Genomic DNA, 20408 nt, shown 5'->3' on the forward strand with positions numbered 1-20408 from the left:
TATCAAAGATGCTCTTGAGGGTTTTTTATCACTATTTCCCCCCCACAGGATCACTGAAAAGCGCTAACCCATGTATATAAAGTGCATGCTTCCTTCACTGGAAAAGGACCCTGAACGACTCCTCATCAAGTTCTTTTCCTTTAGAAGAGCACCTTGTGCAACATATTATGTTTTATAATGAAAAGGAATCCAAAGGGGTCCTTTTTTTTGAAATATGACTGCACTTAATAATGTTTTTTCCACCCCAATTGTTTGGCATCCTGCAGCTTATGGTAGTGATGCAACTCTTGTTCTACAGTTATTTATGAATTCTCCTTTAACGATTGACCTGAGACATAGGTATATTTTCCACATACGTAATACAGTAATACAAGGCTGAATATCTGCTTTGTGTCTGTGTTTTGAAAGTCAAATCAGACTCCCATCATGGCCTTATTAACTTTGCATATACCTGTCGCTAACTCCACCTGTAACTGATGATCTATTGTGGCCCATCAAAAGCTGAATTTTGTTTCATGTTCCGGTTTGCCTGGAAAGCTAAAGTAGACACGGCTCCATCAGAGCTGCAGCCGTTTGTGGGCACAGACAGGCTCTACTAATGTCCTGAGACACTACTGCGATGATTCACTGATACAAACCAAGGAAACAGGTGAGCTTAGATCTCTATATCCAAAACAACCATGTCATGTTTTTCTTGAAATTTCAAATACTGTTTCTTACCATCATCATCTGTTAAGTCTCCCAAACATTTGATTCATGTTTAATGAAAATAGAGTAAAAGAGAATATATTTTAGAATATGATAGAACATTTTTTTTATCTTTGTTTTGCTTGAAAAAAGGTAGAAATGTGTATTTAACTTTTCTGTGCGCAGGGGACTCTGTACCTTCGTCCTGAAAGCAAAAGTTGGAGGTGATGGTTTAATGGATGTCTGTGGTCATGTAATCATCCATTAAACAACTACTTTCAGATTTTGCCCTAAGGACAAAGGTACTGACAGTTCTATTAACAGAGGTTAATAGTTGTATGCAGAAACAAACTCAACATTTTCTGCATTTTTAATGAGGGTATTTTTAAGCAATTATGATTTTCTCTACAACAAACTTTTACAATTTACGTCACAACCAGAATTTAGTGTTTGTGTTTCTGCATTTATTTTATGCTTTGTACTGAGGGTAGGAATCATGGAGTAGCTCAGGATACAGTACCTGATACCATAATAACATAAGATTACAACCAGTGATCCTGCACTAATTGATAAACTGCAAGACAATCATAAAATGATACATATCTGATGAATTAAAGAAGATGGCATGCCTCTAAAAGGTAAAGTGCAGGATTTATTTAACATCCTTGCTTAGTTTTGAATTAAAAAAAGAGGGAAGCTAATGTTGCCTATAAGCCTTAAATGATATCACCAGGCCAAAATAGATGATCTCTTATGTTACTGATTATTTGCAGGATCAGGATGTGGACCCTTATGTTCATTTACATCCTGGGACAGGCCATCAGTCAGGTACTTACAAAGATTTCAACTAAGATCTTTAATCTCAAATGTGCAACATTAAATTGCATTCAACTAAATGATTCCTGTTTGATTTTACAGATCTCTGCAGAAGGTAAAGTCATCTGTATTTTGAGGTTGAATTCAGAATCTTCAGTGTGAAATTGTTATCAAACTAAAAAAGTGTGTGTGGTGTTTCAAACTGCATTGAATTCAAGTCGTCTATTTTTTAAATCTTTTAGACAACTCAACTCAGATGTACTATGTCAAACTGAAAATAGACTTCAGTGCCATCGACAACTTAACACAGCTACTGAAACCCTTTGTCAATTCCACAACCCCGACAGTCAACAACCTCCAGAATACAACAAGTAAACTTCTTCTGTTTTTAATATTCCAAATATAACATCATCTGATCTTTTTTAACTCTAACCCTTGCTTTTTTCTCACCAGCCTGTAAGAATGTCTCAGGCAGCATGTTTCTGTGTACCTGTAAGGAGGACCACAGATGGAGTGATGAAGTCTGTGAATCTCACCCAGACTGCTGTGACAAACAGAATTGCACCTTCTCAAAACAGTCTGACACGTGCGTTTCAAAAAACACAGGTATGTCGCTGTTTCTGCCATATCTTTCCATATTTATATGGCATGTGTCAATTTCTTTTATCAAACCTTAACATGTCCTAAATACTGACAACCATTTTCTTCCCAGTGTCTGTCAGGGGGTCCATAATACTGAAAGAAGCTAATTATTCGGATTGTCTGGCAATAAATACCTCCGAGAGCTATCAGTCGTGTAATGACGGTCTGCTAACAAAGGTAAAACAAACAACCAACAGCACCTTGAAGTGCAGGAATGAAATGTCCTATTTAAGAGCTGTGCTTTGGCACCACTCAGTGCATGAACAATGATGTAATGTCATGAGGTGTTGCCTTTCAGATGAAAACAGTGTACAGCACTATAAAGGGATTTGACAGTCTAACAATCACCAAATACAGGTATCTACTTTGCACAACAAACAGAATATGTTCTATATTTTCTCTGTTGTCAAGATGAGCTGAAACCTTTTTCTTTCACTGAAGGGTTGGAAGTGTTATCGCAGACTTTGAAATCACCTATGCATTAAAGGTCGAACCACAAGATCTGATTGAAAAATCCCAAAATATGAGCAGTACACTTGAATCTTCCTGTGCTCTGGAAACTACAGGTACTGTTCTGATGGATGGTAGGATGCTAGGGTTAGTTTTTAGTGAGATATTATGGATTGTCTACTCTAATTCTAATCTTTCATAAAACAGAAATTAATTTTAACAAACCAAGATGTAATTGTAATCTCTGAAGTTATCAGTGCAATGCTGATTAGTTGACCGACAGCTGTGCCTTAGACTGAAAACTTTTGATTTGATGGAATGCCAAAAATATAATAAATATACTCATGGAGTCCAAATGATGAATACTTATGTCTTAAGGAGGTGGTATTATACTTTTTCATATTTTACAAATAATAAGTGAAAATGTTGGATGCCAATACTAAATGTGGGAAAATTTTCAAATGGTGAGATAAACAAGTGTTGGAAATGTCCTAGGATGAGACAGCAGGCTGCTTTGAACAGCTTATTCAAAACATCACATGTGAATTACACAGAAGACACATGGTTAAATTGTGACAGCACTGATTGGTGAATCTCCTTAAAAGGGCATGATAAATGTAACACCTACCAAACAGAAACTTCCTGCTATGTTCTTCTTCAGGGGATTTTTTTGAGTCAGGTCAGATAAGTGGTCTAAAACAAATGGCCATATTTCATAATTTTTCCTTTGAAATGGAGAAACACAACTTGTGTAACTGTAACATGGCAACAGTGGAAGAGGCTTCTGAAGTACTGCGTCCCAGTGTGCTAGAGGGGCCTGAAAGGACAGTAGCTTAAAGCTGGGGTTGGTAGTCTTGGAAAACTAGCATGAATTTGAATGTAGCATGTCCTCAGGGCTCCGTCTAACCCCTCCCCTCCTCCCCTCAGAGCTCCTCCAAAACACCCCCCCCCCCCCCACCTTTTTCATTCATACAAACACTGATTGTTGTTTTGTTGGTTGGCGTGTTCATGGCCGACAGTGACCGGTTATTAAAGATCAACGTGTTCACGAACCGGCTCGTCATCCCTAAAGCGTCCGGACAGACGCTACAATACATCTACATTTCTGTAGGACTTACTGAATGTCATTCATTTTTTTGCTTGTCAGAGCCCCCGTGGTGAGAGCTTTTTAGACTCTGATCCGGACTACAGTCCTGAGCAAAGCACCTCATCGGGTCAGAGGGGACAGGCCCGAGGTGGAGTGAGAGGGGCAGTAAATAGAGGCAGGGGAAGCAGGGGCAGGGGACGAGGACAAGGAGTGCAGGCTGGGGAAATGTACGCACAGGAGGCGGGCAGAACGGCAGGATGGGATTTGATTGGTTTAAAATTTGGGGACCCAAAAAACGGTGATTGGTTGGTGTTTTCCCAGGTTTACTCCGGCTGTAGATAGCAGCTTTTTTTTACCTCTTTTCTAGGAACACATTATGTAATGATTGCCATCAGGACATAAAGATCATTTTAACCAGTATAACAAAAAGTGTATCTAAATCTGATTACCAACCCCAGCTTTAAATGAAGTGTTTCAGACAGAGGCTGAAAGGAGGGTTTTCAAAGACATTAATCAGACATGAGTAAAGGATTTTTGAGCTGTCATGTAAAGCTACAACAAAGCTGACAGAGGGACAATGGAAATGAGCACAATACACACCTTTAAAGGGATTTACTTGACTAGACTAGTTGGTCACTGAAACATCTCAAATACTTAGACTTTTTCTAAATGTGTTACGAACATTCATACTCCACACAGAACGAACTGTCGTGACCCCAGGCCAAATTTTAAAATGTTCTAAATCTCCTAAGGAGATGTAAACACATGGCACATTACCTATTTTAAATAATATTTTATTAACAGCATTATTTGAGTGTGTTTCCTGATGATGTTAGCATTTTCTCATAGGTAAAAAACAGTATCTGAAATGGTATTTATTTAATCTAAATCATTTGCAATAGTAACCAGACCATCTGTGTCAAATGTTTCTTTTTGGAAACAAGGAACACTCCTACCACATGTTTACCTCATAAAGTGCACATACAGACATTTTACCTCTTAGACAGCATTTGCTTTAATAATTCCACTTTTATTTTTGCAGGTGTTGTCCAGTTAGACATGCCTCACGAACCTGTGCCTTACAACGGGGAGCAGAACCTCAGATGCTCAGTCCAGCAGACGCTGGATGCTGCTGTAACCTGGCAGCTGAAAAGAAACAATAGAGTATTTGACATACTGACTGGCACTGAGTCGATAGTGACGACAGAAAGTCTGGGGAGCAGCATCTCACTCAGACGCACATCAGAGCTGTGGGCAGGTACATTTACCACTTATTTACCATTTATTTGTATTAACATTATATTTACTCCACAGCATCATGAGGTTTACAGTGGGATTGGAGAGCAATTCTAAATCTGTGTAATATTTAATTCTATATTTTAAAAAATAGAATATGAATCTGGAGGAGCAGCTCCACCAGCATCAGCATAACCTTTAAATCATTTCACTGGATTTTCACTGGGAATGTTTATTTTTGATCACAAACACAATCTGAACAATCGAAAAATAGCTTACTCCTTTATTTCTCTCTCTCCACAGGAGAGTACACATGTGTGTACAGTCAGGAGACAGAGTCATGCACCTTATCTCACAAAGCCAGCAGTGTACTGGACGTGTGCCTCAAGCCAAACATTTACATCAGCACAGATCCAAGTTTCCCACATTGCCGACCTGGCTCAGAATTACTAAATATAAGAGTCAGATGTGAGATAGGGAAGAGCAGCGAAAAGTATTCTGTGACATGGAGCAGCTGTAGTGATACAGCAATAAAACCTGGTAAATACATGTTCTTGTCACCTTCTTCTTCTTTTATGTAAATCATTTTCATAAACCGTTATGAAACTGAGATACCTCTTTATTTTCAAGGTTCTACTAAGGAAGCAGATGTTTACATAGCTGAAACGGTAGTACGCTGCAGCCCAATCGTGCCTCAGTTGACATGCACTTTTAAGAACAGGTGCAATCAATCCACAAATGCTTCAATAGATATCCAATTGATACGTGGTATGTATACATTGGTTTTTTTTTTTCAAATATTGATGCTACAGACTTGCTTTGTCATGGGTCTCTTTTGCTTTGTCTGGCCTCATGTTTTAAACATTACAGTGTGGCTTTAGCAGCTTGCTTTAGATGTCACGTCCTGCTTTCTGAGACTCCTTCCCCCTGTCCATCACCCTCCTCGTCTGACTGGAAAGACTTCAGTCTGAGGGAGACGTGTGATCAGTGCAGTGCTTTCAGAAGTGCATATGTGATAGAAACTCAAGGGTGAACTTTGCAAATGTTTGTCCAGTAGTGCATCTTAGCAGTACTAAATAAAATTACATGAAAATTTATTACGCAAAATAATAAAATTGATCAATTATGTAGCTCCAAAATGAGAGATATTACAATCATACAGAAATTAAGATTACACAAGAAGAAGAATATAATAATGATAATAACTTTCATGTATATAGCATCTTTAAAAGCAAATGTTTATAAGGTGCTTTGACAAACAAAGCATGGCAGGATTCTGATGACAGAATGAACCTTTAACAGAAAGAAAGAAGTGACGAAAATCTAACAATGCAAAAAACAAAATACAATGCGAAAGGTTAAAAAGAATAATTGCAAATTCAACAGAATAAAGTGATGAAGCAGTAGACCAATAAATCATTGTTATAGAAATGTATTTTAAAAAGAAATGAAATGAAATGAAATAGGAGCATTAAAGGACAACAAGGAGGTTTTTAAGAAGATGACATCACATCAGATGAAATAGAACATTAAAATAATAAATGGATAAGGAAATAATAAGACAATAAAAAGTCAAATAAATAAAGTTGACTATAAGAATGTGTCAATAAAACATTAATTTGGTATTTTCTTAAAAAAACAGTCATTGGTTGTGAACTTGAGTTAAATTTATTTAACACATTTTTTCACAGTGATTGATGATATTTGACATTATTTATATTAGATGAAATATTATCAGATGGAAATGTTCCTCACGTGCCTAAACAGATTAACATCTTGTTCTCCTGAAGTAAGCTCTATCCAGATTTCCTTTTGGTTGACATGTTCCAATGATAAATCAACACTTATCTCACTCCTTCAAAATAGAAAATGATAAATTCTGTGAAGCTGAAGGTGACTGGCAAAAAACCAAAGCTGGATCTACCGCAAAATTAAGATGCAAGAACAAAGCTGGACAAAGACGAAGGAAGTGCAACAATGGGTATGACTGAAACCAATGATTTCATTTATCTGCTGATTACCTAGAAGCTTTAAAAAATATATTTTCATTTATTTTCCTTTGACTGACTTGTCAATTCGTCTTTCAGCACTTCAGAGGCATCATGGGAACCTGAGGTTTCAGAGTGTGTGAACTCTGACTTGAATGCTGTGCTGTTTCAAGCAAATGTAAGTCTGACTTTAGTCACAGTGAGGGATTTAAAATCATGCATTCATTCATTCATGACTCACATCGAAGCAACACACTGGAGCAGGAAAAAGAGCACTAACTTGAGGAAGCAAACTTTAATAACTTACTTTAAGAAGAAAGATCTATTTTTAAATGAAATACTGTATACATTTTTTTAACAGATAAGATCGTCTGTTTTTGCATGAATGGATATTTTAGGAAAGGAATGTTAGCTTCAGCTTTTTGGATATCCTGTCATGTGCTGTTTATTTAAACTGAACCAGAATCATAATCCTTAAATCATCATTTGTTGTCACAGATTGTCGACATTGGACTCGACTCAATCCATAAAAATGCTGCAGAGGTTTTCTCCTTCCTTGAGAATGCCACAAACAACGCAGAGACCATCGACACTTTCCCAAACTTAAATACATCAATTAACGTGCTTTTCACTCTGAGTCACAAAATCCTCAAACAGCAGGATGACGTGGTGGATGTAAGTACAACCTGCATGATCACCTGTACAGAGGTCAAAGTGGGACTACTGAAAGGTATAAACCAGAAGATTTTCATGAAACCAGATCATATTTTTATACCATTTAAGGTCAAAGTTTTCATGAGATTGCAATGAAATCCAAATGCAAAAATAACTCAGACGACATGAGATGTTTATGTACTAAGCCAACGCCCCATGTAAAGAGGCTTTATTCCTCATTGCAGCGGTTACTGGTTCCAGGGGCCTGCCCAGACTTTTTTGACTGGGGTGGTCTAACTTGGGCACTGACATAATAATTATAATAATACCTTTATTTATATAGTCCTTTTCATAAGAAGTTACAAAGCACTTTACAACTAATTAAAAAGGCAGTAGGCATCAATTAATAACATTTTATTACCCAACCAAAGTATTAAAACAAGCATAAAAACAATAAACCATGAAATCAATAAAAAGCAGGTCTAAAATAGTGAGTTTTTAAAAGTGACTTAATTGGCTTCCCTGATCTCCTCCAGCAGGTCCTTCCACAACTTATGAGCCCGAACAGAAAAGGCTCGATCACCTTTAGTTTTGCAGTTTGAGTGAGGAATAGTTAGTACAGACCTACCGGAGGATCTAAGGTTACACAAAGGCGTGATTTTAAAATGGGTGTAATGTGTTCTCTCCTGTTAGACCTGGTTATGAGTCTGGCTGGCACTCTGGATCAGCTGAAGTTTGTTGAGGTTGTTTCGTGGGAGACAGGAGTACAGTCATGGCCAAAAGTTTTGAGAATGACACAAATATTACATTTTCACAAAGTCTGCTGTTTCAGGGTTTTTAGGTGTTTTTGTCAGATGTTTCTATGGTATAATGAAATACAATTAGAAGCATTTCATAAGTATCAAAAGCTTTTATTGAGAATTACACAGAATTCATGCAATAAGTCAATATCTGCAGTGTTGACCCTTCTTTTTCAAGACCTCTGCAATTCTCCCTGGCATACTGTCAATCTCTTGAGGATTGACCACAAGTTCTCAATGGGATTAAGATCTGGGTAGTTTCCTGGCCAAGGGCCCAAAATCTTAATGTTTTGTTCCCTGAGCTTCTTTGTTATGACTTTTGCTTTATGGCAAGGTGCTCCATCATGCTGGAAAAGGCATTCTTCATCACCAAACTGCCCTTGGATGGTTGGGAGAAGTTGCTCTCGGAGGACCTTCTGGTACCATTCTTTATTCATGGCTGTGTTTTTAGGCAAGATTGTGAGAGAGCCCACTCCCTTGACCGAAAAGCAACCCCACACATGAATGGTCTCAGGATGCTTCACTGTTGGCAAGAGACAGGACTGATGGTAGTGCTCACCTCGTCTTCTCCGAACAAGCCTTCCTCCAGATGCCCCAAACAATGGGAAAGGGGATTCATCAGAGAAAATGACTTTACCCCAGTCCTCAGCAGTCCAGTCCCTGTACCCTCTGCAGAATATCAGTCTGTCCCTGATGTTTTTACTGGAGAGAAGTGGCTTCTTTGCTGCCCTCCTTGACACCAGGCCTTCCTCCAAAAGTCTTCGCCTCACTGTGCGTGCAGATGCACTCACACCTGCCTGCTGCCATTCCTGAGCAAGCTCTGCACTGGTGGTGGCCCGATCCCGCAGCTGTAACACCTTCAGGAGACGATCCTGGCGCTTGCTGGACTTTCTTGGGCGCCCTGGAGCCTGTTTGGCCACAATTGAACCTCTCTCCTTGAAGTTCTTGATAATTGGATAGACGGTTGACTGAGGTGCAATCTTACTCGCTGCTATAAACTTCCCTGTTGGGCCCTTTTTGTGCAATGCAATGATGGCTGCACGTGTTTCCTTGCAGGTAACCATGGCTAACAGATGAGGAACAATGGTGTCATGCACCATCTTCCTTTTAAAGTGTCCAGTCACTCAATCATGACAGATTGATCGCCAGCCTTGTCCTCATCAACACCCACACCTGTGTTAATGTGTGTGACACCTGTGTGTCATTGAAATGATGTTAGCTGGTCCTTTTGTGGCAGGGCTGAAATGCATGCAGTGGAAATGTGTTTTTGGTGATGAAGTTCATTTTCAAGGCAAAGAGGGACTTTGCAATTAATTGCAGTTGAGCTGATCACTCCTCATAACATTCTGGAGTATATGCAAATTGCCATTATAAAAACTGAAACAGCAGAATTTGTGAAAATTAATAGTTGTGTCATTCTCAAAACTTTTGGCCATGACTGTACAGTAACCAACTGAACTAAAAAATAACTTAAGATAAGAAACAGCTCCTGTGGAATTCTACACCATGATGAAACTACATAAAGTAATTCATAATGAGAACCAAATGTTGCCCGCAGTTGCTTCACAATAAAGCATACCTGGTTAATCAAGTTGTGGCTTATATAGTGGAGACGTACCATGATGAGTAATACATTGATCCCCTCATGCAGCATGGAATCAGATCATGATTTATTATGCATGTTAGAAATGGTACATTGTTTCCTGACTTCTTCACAGCATGAGGACAGTTTTACAAGTTGCTTTTGTTTTGTAAAGCAGAGTGTTAGCTACAGTTGTACTTGCTTTTACAAGCTTCAAATCAACCAGAACCTAAATCTCATGAATACCAGAAATACACAGTTTATTTAAAGACACACAGTTTTCTGTTTTAATCATTTTATACAACTAGGGGAAAATGTTCTTGCTGTAAACAGACTGTATTAGAGTCAACCACAATTAAAACCAGCTCTCTTCTTTGCAGGACTTAGTGGGCTCATCCAGCAATCTATTGGAAAAGTCTCTTCACGATTCATGGAACACCAAAGCAGACGAAGGCAACACCTCACTGGCAGAGAGATATCTGAGTTCTGTTGAGCAGTTAATTCACGTGACAAACATAACACAGGGCTATGAGAAAAAAAATGTAGAGGTAGCCACAGACAACTGCACAAACAAGTCATCATGTATCAACAAGGTGTTCAATACCACTGTCAAACTCAAAGGTTCGAACTATGGCATTGTAAAAACAGCTGCGTTTAAAGAATTACAAAAGTATTTGCCTAATAACCGTGATGATTACATCCCTAACAGCTTTGTAGTATCCACAACTACTGAGAGGGACCTAGCTGATTCAGTTGAGGTTGAAATCAAATTTGAATTGCTCCAGCCGAGACCTCGCAACGTTCTGATGATCTGTGTCGCGTGGGACAACCAAACCCGCGGCTGGTCGACACATAAGTGTGAATGGAAGTGGGAGACAGATTCTGAAGGTGTCTGCGTCTGCGAGCATTTGTCCTCGTTTGCCATTCTGATGGGGAAGGCTCCTTTGGAAGTTCGTTGGTCAACAGAGATAACCTACGTTGGACTTTCTATATCAGTCTTTTCACTCACTATTTGCCTTGTGATAGAAATGATCGTCTGGAGTGCCATGGTCAAGACAAGTACTTCATATTTTCGCCACACTGCACAAGTCAACATTTGCCTGTGTTTGTTAGTTGCAGATTGCTGCTTCTTAGCCTCTTCTAAGCCACATGATCTATCTCTAATCTGGTGCAAGACCTTGGTGGTACTGAAGCATTTCTTCTACCTGGCCATGTTCTTTTGGATGTTGTGGCTGAGCAGCACGCTTCTTCACCAGACAGTTTTCCTCTTCCATAATATGAGCAAGAAAACTTACCTGAGGTTGTCAATTCTCATGGGCTACATGTGTCCTTTGATAATTGTTACTGCCACGTTTCTTGCAAACAAGGCAGGAGCTGAAGGCCATTACTACTCCAAAGATACTTGTTGGCTAGTTTACAATGCACCTTTTCAAGGTTCAATCCATGCATTTATCATACCAGTTGGTACCATTGCTTTCTTCAACATGATCTCCATGGTGGTGGTTATTTTAAAGCTTTTGGATCTCCCTAAAAATGCAGCACCAGCTTGTGATAAAGACAAAAGAGCTGCCGTAACTGTCATGAGGACAGTTGTTCTTCTCACACCAATCTTTGGTGTGACTTGGATCTTTGGGTTCGCTGTGACGTTTCTTGACCTCAAATTTGGAGCCATAGCCTACTTTACTAATTATGTCTTCATTCTGCTGAATGCATTCCAGGTAAGATCAATGTAGCCTCAAAAAAGTGCAAAAGAAATGAATAAATTAAGACATTCTCCAATCTATTCTGCCATTTCGTTTGCAGGGTTTGTACATCCTGTTGACCATATACCTGGGAGACACAATGGTAAGGAAGTTTAACATGCCAACCTAAATCACAAAAGCTGTATTGTTGTTTGGTTCTGTTGTATCCTTTTAGTGCATCAGCAGGGGAGTCAATGGGCCTCAATAGACCAGAATCGATTTGGTCAGTAACCCAAGTAGAAATGAAGCAGCATCCTCTGGTGATAAGACGGGAAGCATGTGCTAAATGCAAAAAGCTGCAGTTCCTTAATTCACCAATAGTTGAGGCTGGCTTCAAAGGCCAAGGAAACCCTATCAGAGCCAAGCAGAGAAATAAAAACAAGACTTTGGACTGTAATGTCCCCTTAGGGAAATTCTCATCTTACAGAAGTGCTAAAAACTTTATTTTCTGGAGTGTCTACATGAGGCTGGCTCAGAGCCCTGGAAGCTAAATACACACCCATTCTAAACTGCACATCTTTACAGGGAAGTCAAACATGTTTACAGCCTGCTTAAAAAAAACAATCTCAGTCTGACCTGCTCATTTCTCTATCTGCATACAACAACATTTTCAGCAACCTTCTTAAAGGTGACATATCACGCTTTTTTCATCAATATATATTGGTCTAAGAGGTCCCCAAAACATGTCTTTAAAGTTTATGCTCAAAAAAACACTTTGAAATCAGATTTTGGTCTGCCTGAAAACCCCTCTTCTTCAGTCCTCCTCAGAACAGTCTGTTTTCTCTCTGACCACGCCCCCTCAGGAAGTGGATGTGCCTCGGCTCTCCAGCACGTTGATCTAATGTTTACATGTTGGCTGAATATACACGGCTGCTCAGAGATCACGTTACTTCAACCCTCTGAATCTGATCCAGAATCTGATCCTGACGGAGAGGCGCCTGTAGCAGGACCTTTCTGAACGATTGGTCACAGATTTAGTGTTTCTTGTTGTTTTATTTATCGGTATGTCGACGTGTGTCTTGGTACACAGCTACGAACATGTAGCTATGTGGCTATGCTAACTAGCGCTAGCACTTATCCATGATAAATAAAAATCATCCACTAGATCTTCAAATCTGCAGACGTGGGGAGTAAAACCGACCTCTGCCAGAAAGGCAGCGGGACCTTTTCTGAAGGATTGGTCACAGATTTAGTGTTTCTTGTTGTTTTATTTGTCAGTATGTAGACGTGTGTCTTGTTACACAGCTACAGCTACGACATGTAGCTATGTAGCTATGCTAACTAGCGCTAGCACTTATCCATGATAAATAAAAATCATCCACCAAATCTTCAAATCTGCAGACGTGGGGAGTAAAACCGACCTTTGTGTTTATTAAGACAGCCTACAACTAGCATGCCTCCCTCCTAAGCTCCTTGTTAGCACACATTTGTGCAGGTAATGAAAAACGGAGGGGGGATTCAGTATTAGTTTATACAGTCTATGGGCTGAACAAGCTCCGAGCTCTGACTCTGTGACAGACCGGATATTGTTGTTACGTAACAAAAACACTGAAGTCTGAAACGGCTCGTTTCACACACATTTACAGAAAGGTGGAGAAATCAGAACAGGGGCAGAATGGATTTTTTTCATTCTCGGGGGGTTTGTAGACATGCCAGGGAAACATATTTCAGGTAGAGAACCATTAAAAAGTCCATTTTGCATGATATGTCACCTTTAATACAAAAATGCGTGCGGCTGTTAGTTTATCCATCCAATGCTACTGTAGAAACATGGCAGAGTAAGACGGCAGCCTCTGTGGAAGAGGGCCTGCTGCTAATGTAGATATAAATAGCTCATTCTAAGTTAACAAAAATAAAATAGCTTTTACATTCAGGTGATTATGCACTCATTTAAACATACGTATGAATATTATATTCCATTTCTCCCTGTCTTGTCTGCTAAATGCAGCTACATTTTACACACTGTACCTTTAAGCTAAGAAGAAAACATCGTGTTTCAGGATGCGAAAAGCTACAATGGTCCTTGTATTCAATCACTGACAAATATCTGTGAATACATGTTTCAAATTGGAGGCATTATTGGGCCTGATCACAGAATTAGAGAGTACACTGTAACCAATGCATTTCCACAAGCTACTCATGTAAAATAATAAAGAAGTTAAATATTTGTTATGAAATGTTATGAACCACAAGCAGGTAACGTTATTAAAACATTCTTATCTAATTCTGACAGACCCGAGAGGAACTCCTGAGACGTCTAAAACTCAAAGTAAGTCTAACAGATCTTGTTTGCTTGAATGTATAACACCGTAATGGTTATTAACAAGTTTTACACGCCCTTCTTTTCTGCACTCCAGGCTCCAGCATCAACCCCTGACAGCTGCACTGACTCATCTGTGAAGAAGTGAATCAGTCAAACATGTCCTGAAATAAAAACTCATTTATACAGTACACATTAAATCATAGATGTGTTTCATCTTAAGTTAGTTTAATCTTTTAAAGAAAGTATTTTAGTAGAAATGTGTGTTTCTGACGGAGAATATTTCACACCTTTCAAATGAAACTATACAATAATGAAAAGTGTGGTAAAAGTAATACTGTTTATGACACGTTTCAAATAATTATCAATGCAATGTAACAGAAATGCTGTAGAGTAAAAAGCTGAAGGCTTTGTTGTGTAGAGAAGCTAAGCCTGTGTCCGAGTGTTGCTTTGAGAGATCCTGCTTTCTTCTTTTTCTTTGCCGTGTTCTCCCCACTCCTCATCTGTGTCATCCAGAATAATACCTTTTTGGGCGGCCATCTTGCGGTAGGCCTGACACTCAGTTTCTGCTCTGCAACACACAAAAACAGGCAACATTACTTGTGTGCCTGATATACAACATTGCAGGGTTATTAGAGTTTGTATTTGACAGAAGAGCTTTGTGTTTTACTGAAAATATGTAATTATAACATAAGTATGATAATAAAGTATGTATGAATGTATTGGATTGAAAAACTGGGCTTCATGTCATACTTTTTAAGGTATCCAACACAGTCCTGGTGTCCGTATATTTCTGCTATGCGTACTGGTTTGTCTCCACAGAAGTCCTCCTTGTCTATAGGAGCATGGAGCGAGTGAAGCAGCCGCAGCACAGCCAGCCGACCGGACTCTGCAGCCAAGTGTGCAGCCGTCCATCCATGCTCTGTCATCAGACACGGCCTGGCTCCATGCTCAATCAGGATCCTCACTATTTCTGCATGTCCTGGGAAAGGCATCACAGAGTGATCTAATGTGCATAGAGAATCATAAGAAACAGAGCACAATGCAGAACAACATAGATCCAGTAAGTCAACTGAAGACGGCTGTTAAGGAAAAGAAACGTTACTAAAGTATAAAGAAATATATGGATCAGATAAACAATAATTTATGTTATGGTATTATATTTTTGAAACAGCATAATATTGCTTTGATCAATTTAAATTTTAGATGTAAATGTAATAATGGTGTTAGTTTGGTCAAACAAAAGGTTTTGTGATAACATGTAGGCCTGTGGGAACTTGAAATTAACATTGTTGACAGGATATTCAAACATCTTATAAACAAATTGATTAACAAAAAATATATGCATTTTATAAAGCATTGAGAAATTATTTCTTAAAGGTTATTCAACTCAACTCAACTTTATTTATAAAGCACCTTTCATACATATAAACATGCAGCCCAAAGTGCTCACAGAATAACAGAGACAGAAAACAACAGCAATGGTAAAATTATAAAAGGCATTATTATAAATAAAATACTTAAAAATAAAATAAAATCAATACAGTAAAATTAATAAAATTATTTATACTGGAAAGAAAAGGTAAAAATAAGGTAACGTTATCAAGATCAGATGAATGCAAGAAATAAATAGAGAAATAAATAATTAAATAAGATAAATATATGTCAATGCAATTCAGGGCTAAAAAGAAATGACTCCAAATTAAAAGCTAGATTAAAAAGGTAAGTCTTAAGTTTACTTTTAAAAACACCCAGAGTGCTCGCCCTTTTAATGTCCAGGTTAACACCTACATTCATCATTTTAAAACCCAAAACAATTCTTTAAAATTCATTTTAAGTTTTTATGTAACCAGACTAGTCAGTTGAGAAGCTTTATGTTCTTTTGTCATGTTGATTGCAGCAAAAATAAAAAAAAGTTAAAACCTAAAAACAGTGTTTTAAACAGAAGTACAATGCAGGGAAGTTGTGCCTTTTGTTGTCTATGTTGGTGTATTTTGATAATTTGTCTTTGATTTAAACACATGTAAAAGCTTGACATATTTTAAGAATAATGTCCCACAAGGTGTAATATAAGTACATATTTGGAAGTTAACTTCCAGGGTATGTTAGACTCATTCTTTGTGCAAAACAAAGCAGTATTCGACCTACATGGCGTCAGACTATGAAACTAATAACGGAAAAAGCCTGTGGTTAGGTGTATCAGAGAGGAAAAAGGGAACCTTTTCACTTATTTCAAACCACCTTTAGCTGCTGCCCAGTGGAGAGGCGTCTTGGAGTTCCAGTCGATGTCCTTCTGATTTGGGTCGCATCTATTTTGCCGGAGAATCTCCTCAACTTGGTCGAAACTCCCCGCTGCTGCTGCCTGGTGCAACTCAGTCATCTCGTCACATTGGTTCCCTAGCAACAGTTTATCAACACAAGAAGGAGCGGAGTGCGTCCCTGACCCAGTGAACGGTGATGCTGCCACCTGCTGTAGAGAGGGTATGAAGCTTCTCTCACTTCCTCCAGGCAGACAGGTATTTATACTAAATGGTACAATAGTTATGGGGCGCCGTTTGTAAAGTTGTGCACACTGAAAATAACAGCAACACTTCTCGACGTTTAACACCAAAACGTCATAACAATGTAGAGTGATTTTTTAAGTCTCTTTTTTTTTTTTTTAATCACATTTAGGCTAGAGGAATATTTGTGATCTTCTTCACAGTTAATTTTCTTGTGAAAAATATATGAAGTATTTTAACTTCATATATTTTTCACAAGAAAATGAAATGTTATTAAATCTAAATGCTAAACCTAAATGTTAAATCTAAATCTAAATGTTAAATCTAAATAATATTCCTAAATAAATCCTAAGTATTTAGCTGACATGCGGCAGTTTGAATTTGCATATCAGCTAAATATTTAGGATCATAGAGCAATATTTAAAATTTAAATTTAATATTTATACTTATATTTAACATTTAAATTTAGATTTAGCATTTGGATTTAACAAAATTTTAACTTAATATATTTTTCACAAAAAAATAAATGTGAAGAATGTGAAAAATATAAAATGTTGTTAAATCCAAATACTAAATCTAAATCAAAATTTTAAATATAAATATCAATGTTCAACGATAAATCTAAATGTTAAATATAAATATAAACATTAAATATAAATGTTAAATGTTGCTCTGTGATCCTAAATATTTAGCTGATATGCAAATTCAAACTGTCGCATATCAGCTAAATATTTAGGATCGCGGAGCAATATTTAGATTTAACATTTAGATTTAGCATTTAGATTTAACAACATTTAATTTTCTTGTGAAAAATATATGAAGTTAAAATACTTCATATATTTTTCACAAGAAAATTAAATGTGAAGAAGATCACAAATATTCCTCTAAATGTGATAAAAAAAAGTGACTTTAAAAAATTCACTTCATTTTTATGAAGTTTTGGAGCTAAAAGTGGAAAAGTGTTTCTGTTATTTTCAGTGTGCACAACTTTACAAACAGCGCCCCATACAATAGGACCATCACATTATGCAACACTTTTTTATAACTACATTAAGATTGATAAAGTACTGGTAGCCTTTTAGTTTTATACAATTATGAAATGTACAAATAGAAATAGTCGTTGAAACTTTAGATTTAAAAGAGGACTGATTAGTATTTTGCAATTCATTCAAACAGAGGTTTCTGTTTTAAAATAGTTTGACCTACAAACAAGTGTAGCTTTGAACAATTGATTGAGATCATTTGCTGAATGAGGGATTGCCAGAATATATTTGAATATTTTTATTACATTTTTCAACACATAAGACATACAATATTAAATATACTGAACACAATACATATGGCCTTACACACTTGTATACACCTGAGTAGCTTGAAGTACATCACTGAGAGGGGGAAAGAGAAAGAATAGAAATTATAATAATGGAGAGGGTAATATTTGGGTTAAACTGAAATCATACACAAATTTGAAATAAATAAGTGGAAGTCAATTGGCAGGGTTTCTTCCTATATAGTGCAGAAATGGCTGCCATACCCTTGTAAACTTATTGAGTGAGCCCTTGGTCGTGTATCTTAGTTGCTCAACCCTGAGGTGGCTCAAAATGTCTTCTAGCCAGCGCTTGTGGGAAGGTGGTGTGTTTTTTTTCCACCGAAGCAGGATGAGCCGCCCAGGAGTAAAGAGAAGGCCACCACTGCTGCCTGGTTAGCAGAGATCCTGCAGACATGTGGAACGATCCCAAATATGGCTGTCACTGGGTTCGGCTTAACACTTGTGTCACACACTTCTGATAGAGCATTAAACACCTCGGTCCAGAAGAAGTCTAAGCTTGGACAGGCCCAAAACATATGACTGAGGGTGCCTGGATTGCGCCTACACCTTGGACAGTTTTCATTTGTTCCTGGATAGAATTTAGCCAGTCTGCTTTTGGACAAATGGAGCCTATGCATCACTTTAAACTGTAGTAACCCTGTTACATATGGATGCTGTATGTACTAGTCCCACTGCTCTCTGCCACACCGCCCCAGATGTGTCCACACCAAGTTCTGCTTCCCACTGCTGTTTAATGCAGTCAAGTGAGGGGGCTGCAGCTCTATGGATCATCTCATATAATACGGACATGGTTCCTCTTTGTAATGGGTCTATCTTTAAACAATCTATCCAACATGTCTGCGGTGTCTGAAGGGATGGAGAGAAGTATTTTTTGACGAAACTACAAACCTGCAAATATCTGAAAAAATTGGACTGTGGAATGTCAAAAATGGCCTGTAACTGTGGAAAGGACATGAAACTTCCCTCCCTGAAGAGGTCTATCACTAAACTCACACCCCTCCTGGTCCAAAGCTGAAATGCATTGTCAATAAGAGAAGAAGGAAACCCCACGGCCTGGTCCCTCGGTCAAAAAAGTCTTTGAAATGTTAGCAGCCCAATAGTAGTGCATGTAATTTGGCAAGGCACACCCCCCCTCCTCCTTCCGTCTTTCAAGGAACTCCTTCCTTATGTGAGGTATCTTTTTGTTCCAAATATACATTGATGTGTATTTGTCTAGTTCTTTGAAAAATGACTTAGTAATGAATATCAGAACACTTTGAAATAAAAACAGAAACTTTGGCATAATCACCATTTTAACTGAATTTATTCTCCCTGCTAGTGACAGAGGAAGAGAAGACCAACGTTCCATGTACTGTCATGCCTGCACAAGGGCCGTCTTGAAATTGAATTCAAAGAGATCACTGTACTTTTTTGTTACAGACACCCCCAGATAGGTACATTTATCTCTGCATACTGTGAAAGGCAAGTTAATAACTGACATTTGACTTGCTTTTTCATTAAAAGGAAAAAATTATACTCTTTGTTGCATTAGCATTAGCATTAGCTTCTTGACAACGGTAGCCCGGATGCTTTGGTTTTTGGGCATTTTCTTTAGATGTAGCTCACGGCTTCTGCTGTTCTCACTTTCACTCACTTTGTGTGACCTAAACAGCCACTTAATTGGGGACTGGACATTGACATTTTAGCTTTATCCGTAAACTTGAAAGTCCTGTTTGAGCACTGCTCCAAACACGTCTCTACATGGCTCCGCACCAACCGGAAGTCTTGCCAGAATAAAATCTTTATTTTGATTTGATAGAAAAGCTTTATCTGTTGTGAGCCACTCTTAAATATTATAATTACATCTACATTTTCTCTCAACTCTGATAAAAACTAGCATAGCTATCACAGCCTGCATTAGTCTTCAAATTCTGCATCATAAGTACAATTCATCTGAAAAATGCACACCCTTACTTATCAATGAAAGAATTACATGAATGAATTACATGAAAATTACATTTTCATCTCCACTGTTGTCCCCAGTGGCAGACCATGTCATCCAGCTACAGTTGACTCGCACTGTCCTGCTCTACTCTGGGAATCTGTGTTCAGCTCTTGAGTGACCCAGCACTTGGTACTCTGGTCATTATTGTGGTGATGTTATTTGTTGATGATGATAATGGAAAGTCTTAAAGCTGGGGTTGGTAATCAGATTTAGATACACTTTTTGTTATACTGGTTAAAATGATCTTTATGTCCTGATGGCAATCAATACATAATGTGTGTGTCGTTTTGGAGGAGCTCTGAGGGAGGAGGGGAGGGGTTAGACAGAGTCCTGAGGAAATGCTACATTCAAATTCATGCTAGTTTTCCGAGACTGCCAACCCCAGCTTTAAATGGTTTGGTTGCTTCATTGTAGATGTTCCTTATTTTACAAAAAAATAAAAATCCTTATTTACTTTTGTGCATTTCCTTTACACTGCTGGGCAGTACCTGCACCCAAATTGACTTGAAGCACTTTGTTCCTCGTACTGACCTTGTTTCCTCTTGTCTAATTCTTTGCTTGTGTTGTTCTTGTTCTCGTATGTACGTCGCTTTGGATAAAAGCGTCTGCTAAATGACATTGTAACATTAACACAATTTCACCACATGAA

General features: G+C 38.1%; 2 protein-coding genes across 4 annotated transcripts; one reads left to right on the top strand and one right to left on the bottom strand.

Annotated features, from left to right (window-relative positions):
* The first annotated feature begins 537 nt into the window (after nt 1–537).
* On the top strand, nt 538–14679 carry adgrf3a (adhesion G protein-coupled receptor F3a). 2 transcript variants are annotated; one of them, XM_034674787.1, is made up of 18 exons: nt 538–649; nt 1461–1515; nt 1606–1618; nt 1746–1874; nt 1957–2109; nt 2216–2322; nt 2444–2502; nt 2587–2711; nt 4725–4940; nt 5222–5458; nt 5549–5686; nt 6785–6899; nt 7006–7084; nt 7405–7581; nt 10323–11660; nt 11746–11787; nt 13918–13953; nt 14042–14679. In XM_034674787.1, exons 2-18 carry the CDS (start codon nt 1468–1470, stop codon nt 14090–14092), a joined length of 3063 nt encoding a protein of 1020 aa, XP_034530678.1. In that variant the 5' UTR covers nt 538–649; nt 1461–1467; the 3' UTR covers nt 14093–14679. The 2 variants fall into 2 exon arrangements, with proteins under 2 accessions (XP_034530678.1, XP_034530679.1); XM_034674788.1 differs by lacking the exon at nt 1606–1618.
* On the bottom strand, nt 14261–16445 carry LOC117806108 (ankyrin repeat domain-containing protein 66). Of its 2 annotated transcripts, none has more exons than XM_034674798.1 (3): nt 16186–16445; nt 14698–14950; nt 14261–14515 (listed from the first exon to the last, which is right to left on the bottom strand). In XM_034674798.1, the coding sequence occupies exons 1-3, from the start codon at nt 16322–16324 to the stop codon at nt 14371–14373; spliced, it is 537 nt and encodes a 178-aa protein (XP_034530689.1). In that variant the 5' UTR covers nt 16325–16445; the 3' UTR covers nt 14261–14370. The 2 variants fall into 2 exon arrangements, with proteins under 2 accessions (XP_034530689.1, XP_034530690.1); XM_034674799.1 differs by having other exon boundaries at nt 14698–14926; nt 16186–16434.
* Nucleotides 16446–20408: the final 3963 nt, after the last annotated feature.

This window comes from Notolabrus celidotus, chromosome 22 (genome assembly GCF_009762535.1).
Source record: "Notolabrus celidotus isolate fNotCel1 chromosome 22, fNotCel1.pri, whole genome shotgun sequence".
In the NCBI taxonomy this organism is placed as follows: Eukaryota; Metazoa; Chordata; class Actinopteri; order Labriformes; family Labridae; genus Notolabrus; species Notolabrus celidotus.

Bases quoted from the DNA above. Each gene is read 5' to 3' on its own strand.
- adgrf3a (XM_034674787.1), top strand. From the start codon at position 1,468: ATGTGGACCCTTATGTTCATTTACATCCTGGGACAGGCCATCAGTCAG. The intron at 2,323-2,443 runs GTAAAACAAACA...GTTGCCTTTCAG, and splicing joins ATGACGGTCTGCTAACAAAG to ATGAAAACAGTGTACAGCAC. The intron at 6,900-7,005 runs GTATGACTGAAA...TTCGTCTTTCAG, and splicing joins CGAAGGAAGTGCAACAATGG to CACTTCAGAGGCATCATGGG.
- LOC117806108 (XM_034674798.1), bottom strand. From the start codon at position 16,324: ATGACTGAGTTGCACCAGGCAGCAGCAGCGGGGAGTTTCGACCAAGTT. The intron at 14,951-16,185 runs GTGGTTTGAAAT...TATGCACATTAG, and splicing joins CCACTGGGCAGCAGCTAAAG to ATCACTCTGTGATGCCTTTC. The intron at 14,516-14,697 runs GTATGACATGAA...TGTGTGTTGCAG, and splicing joins TGTGTTGGATACCTTAAAAA to AGCAGAAACTGAGTGTCAGG.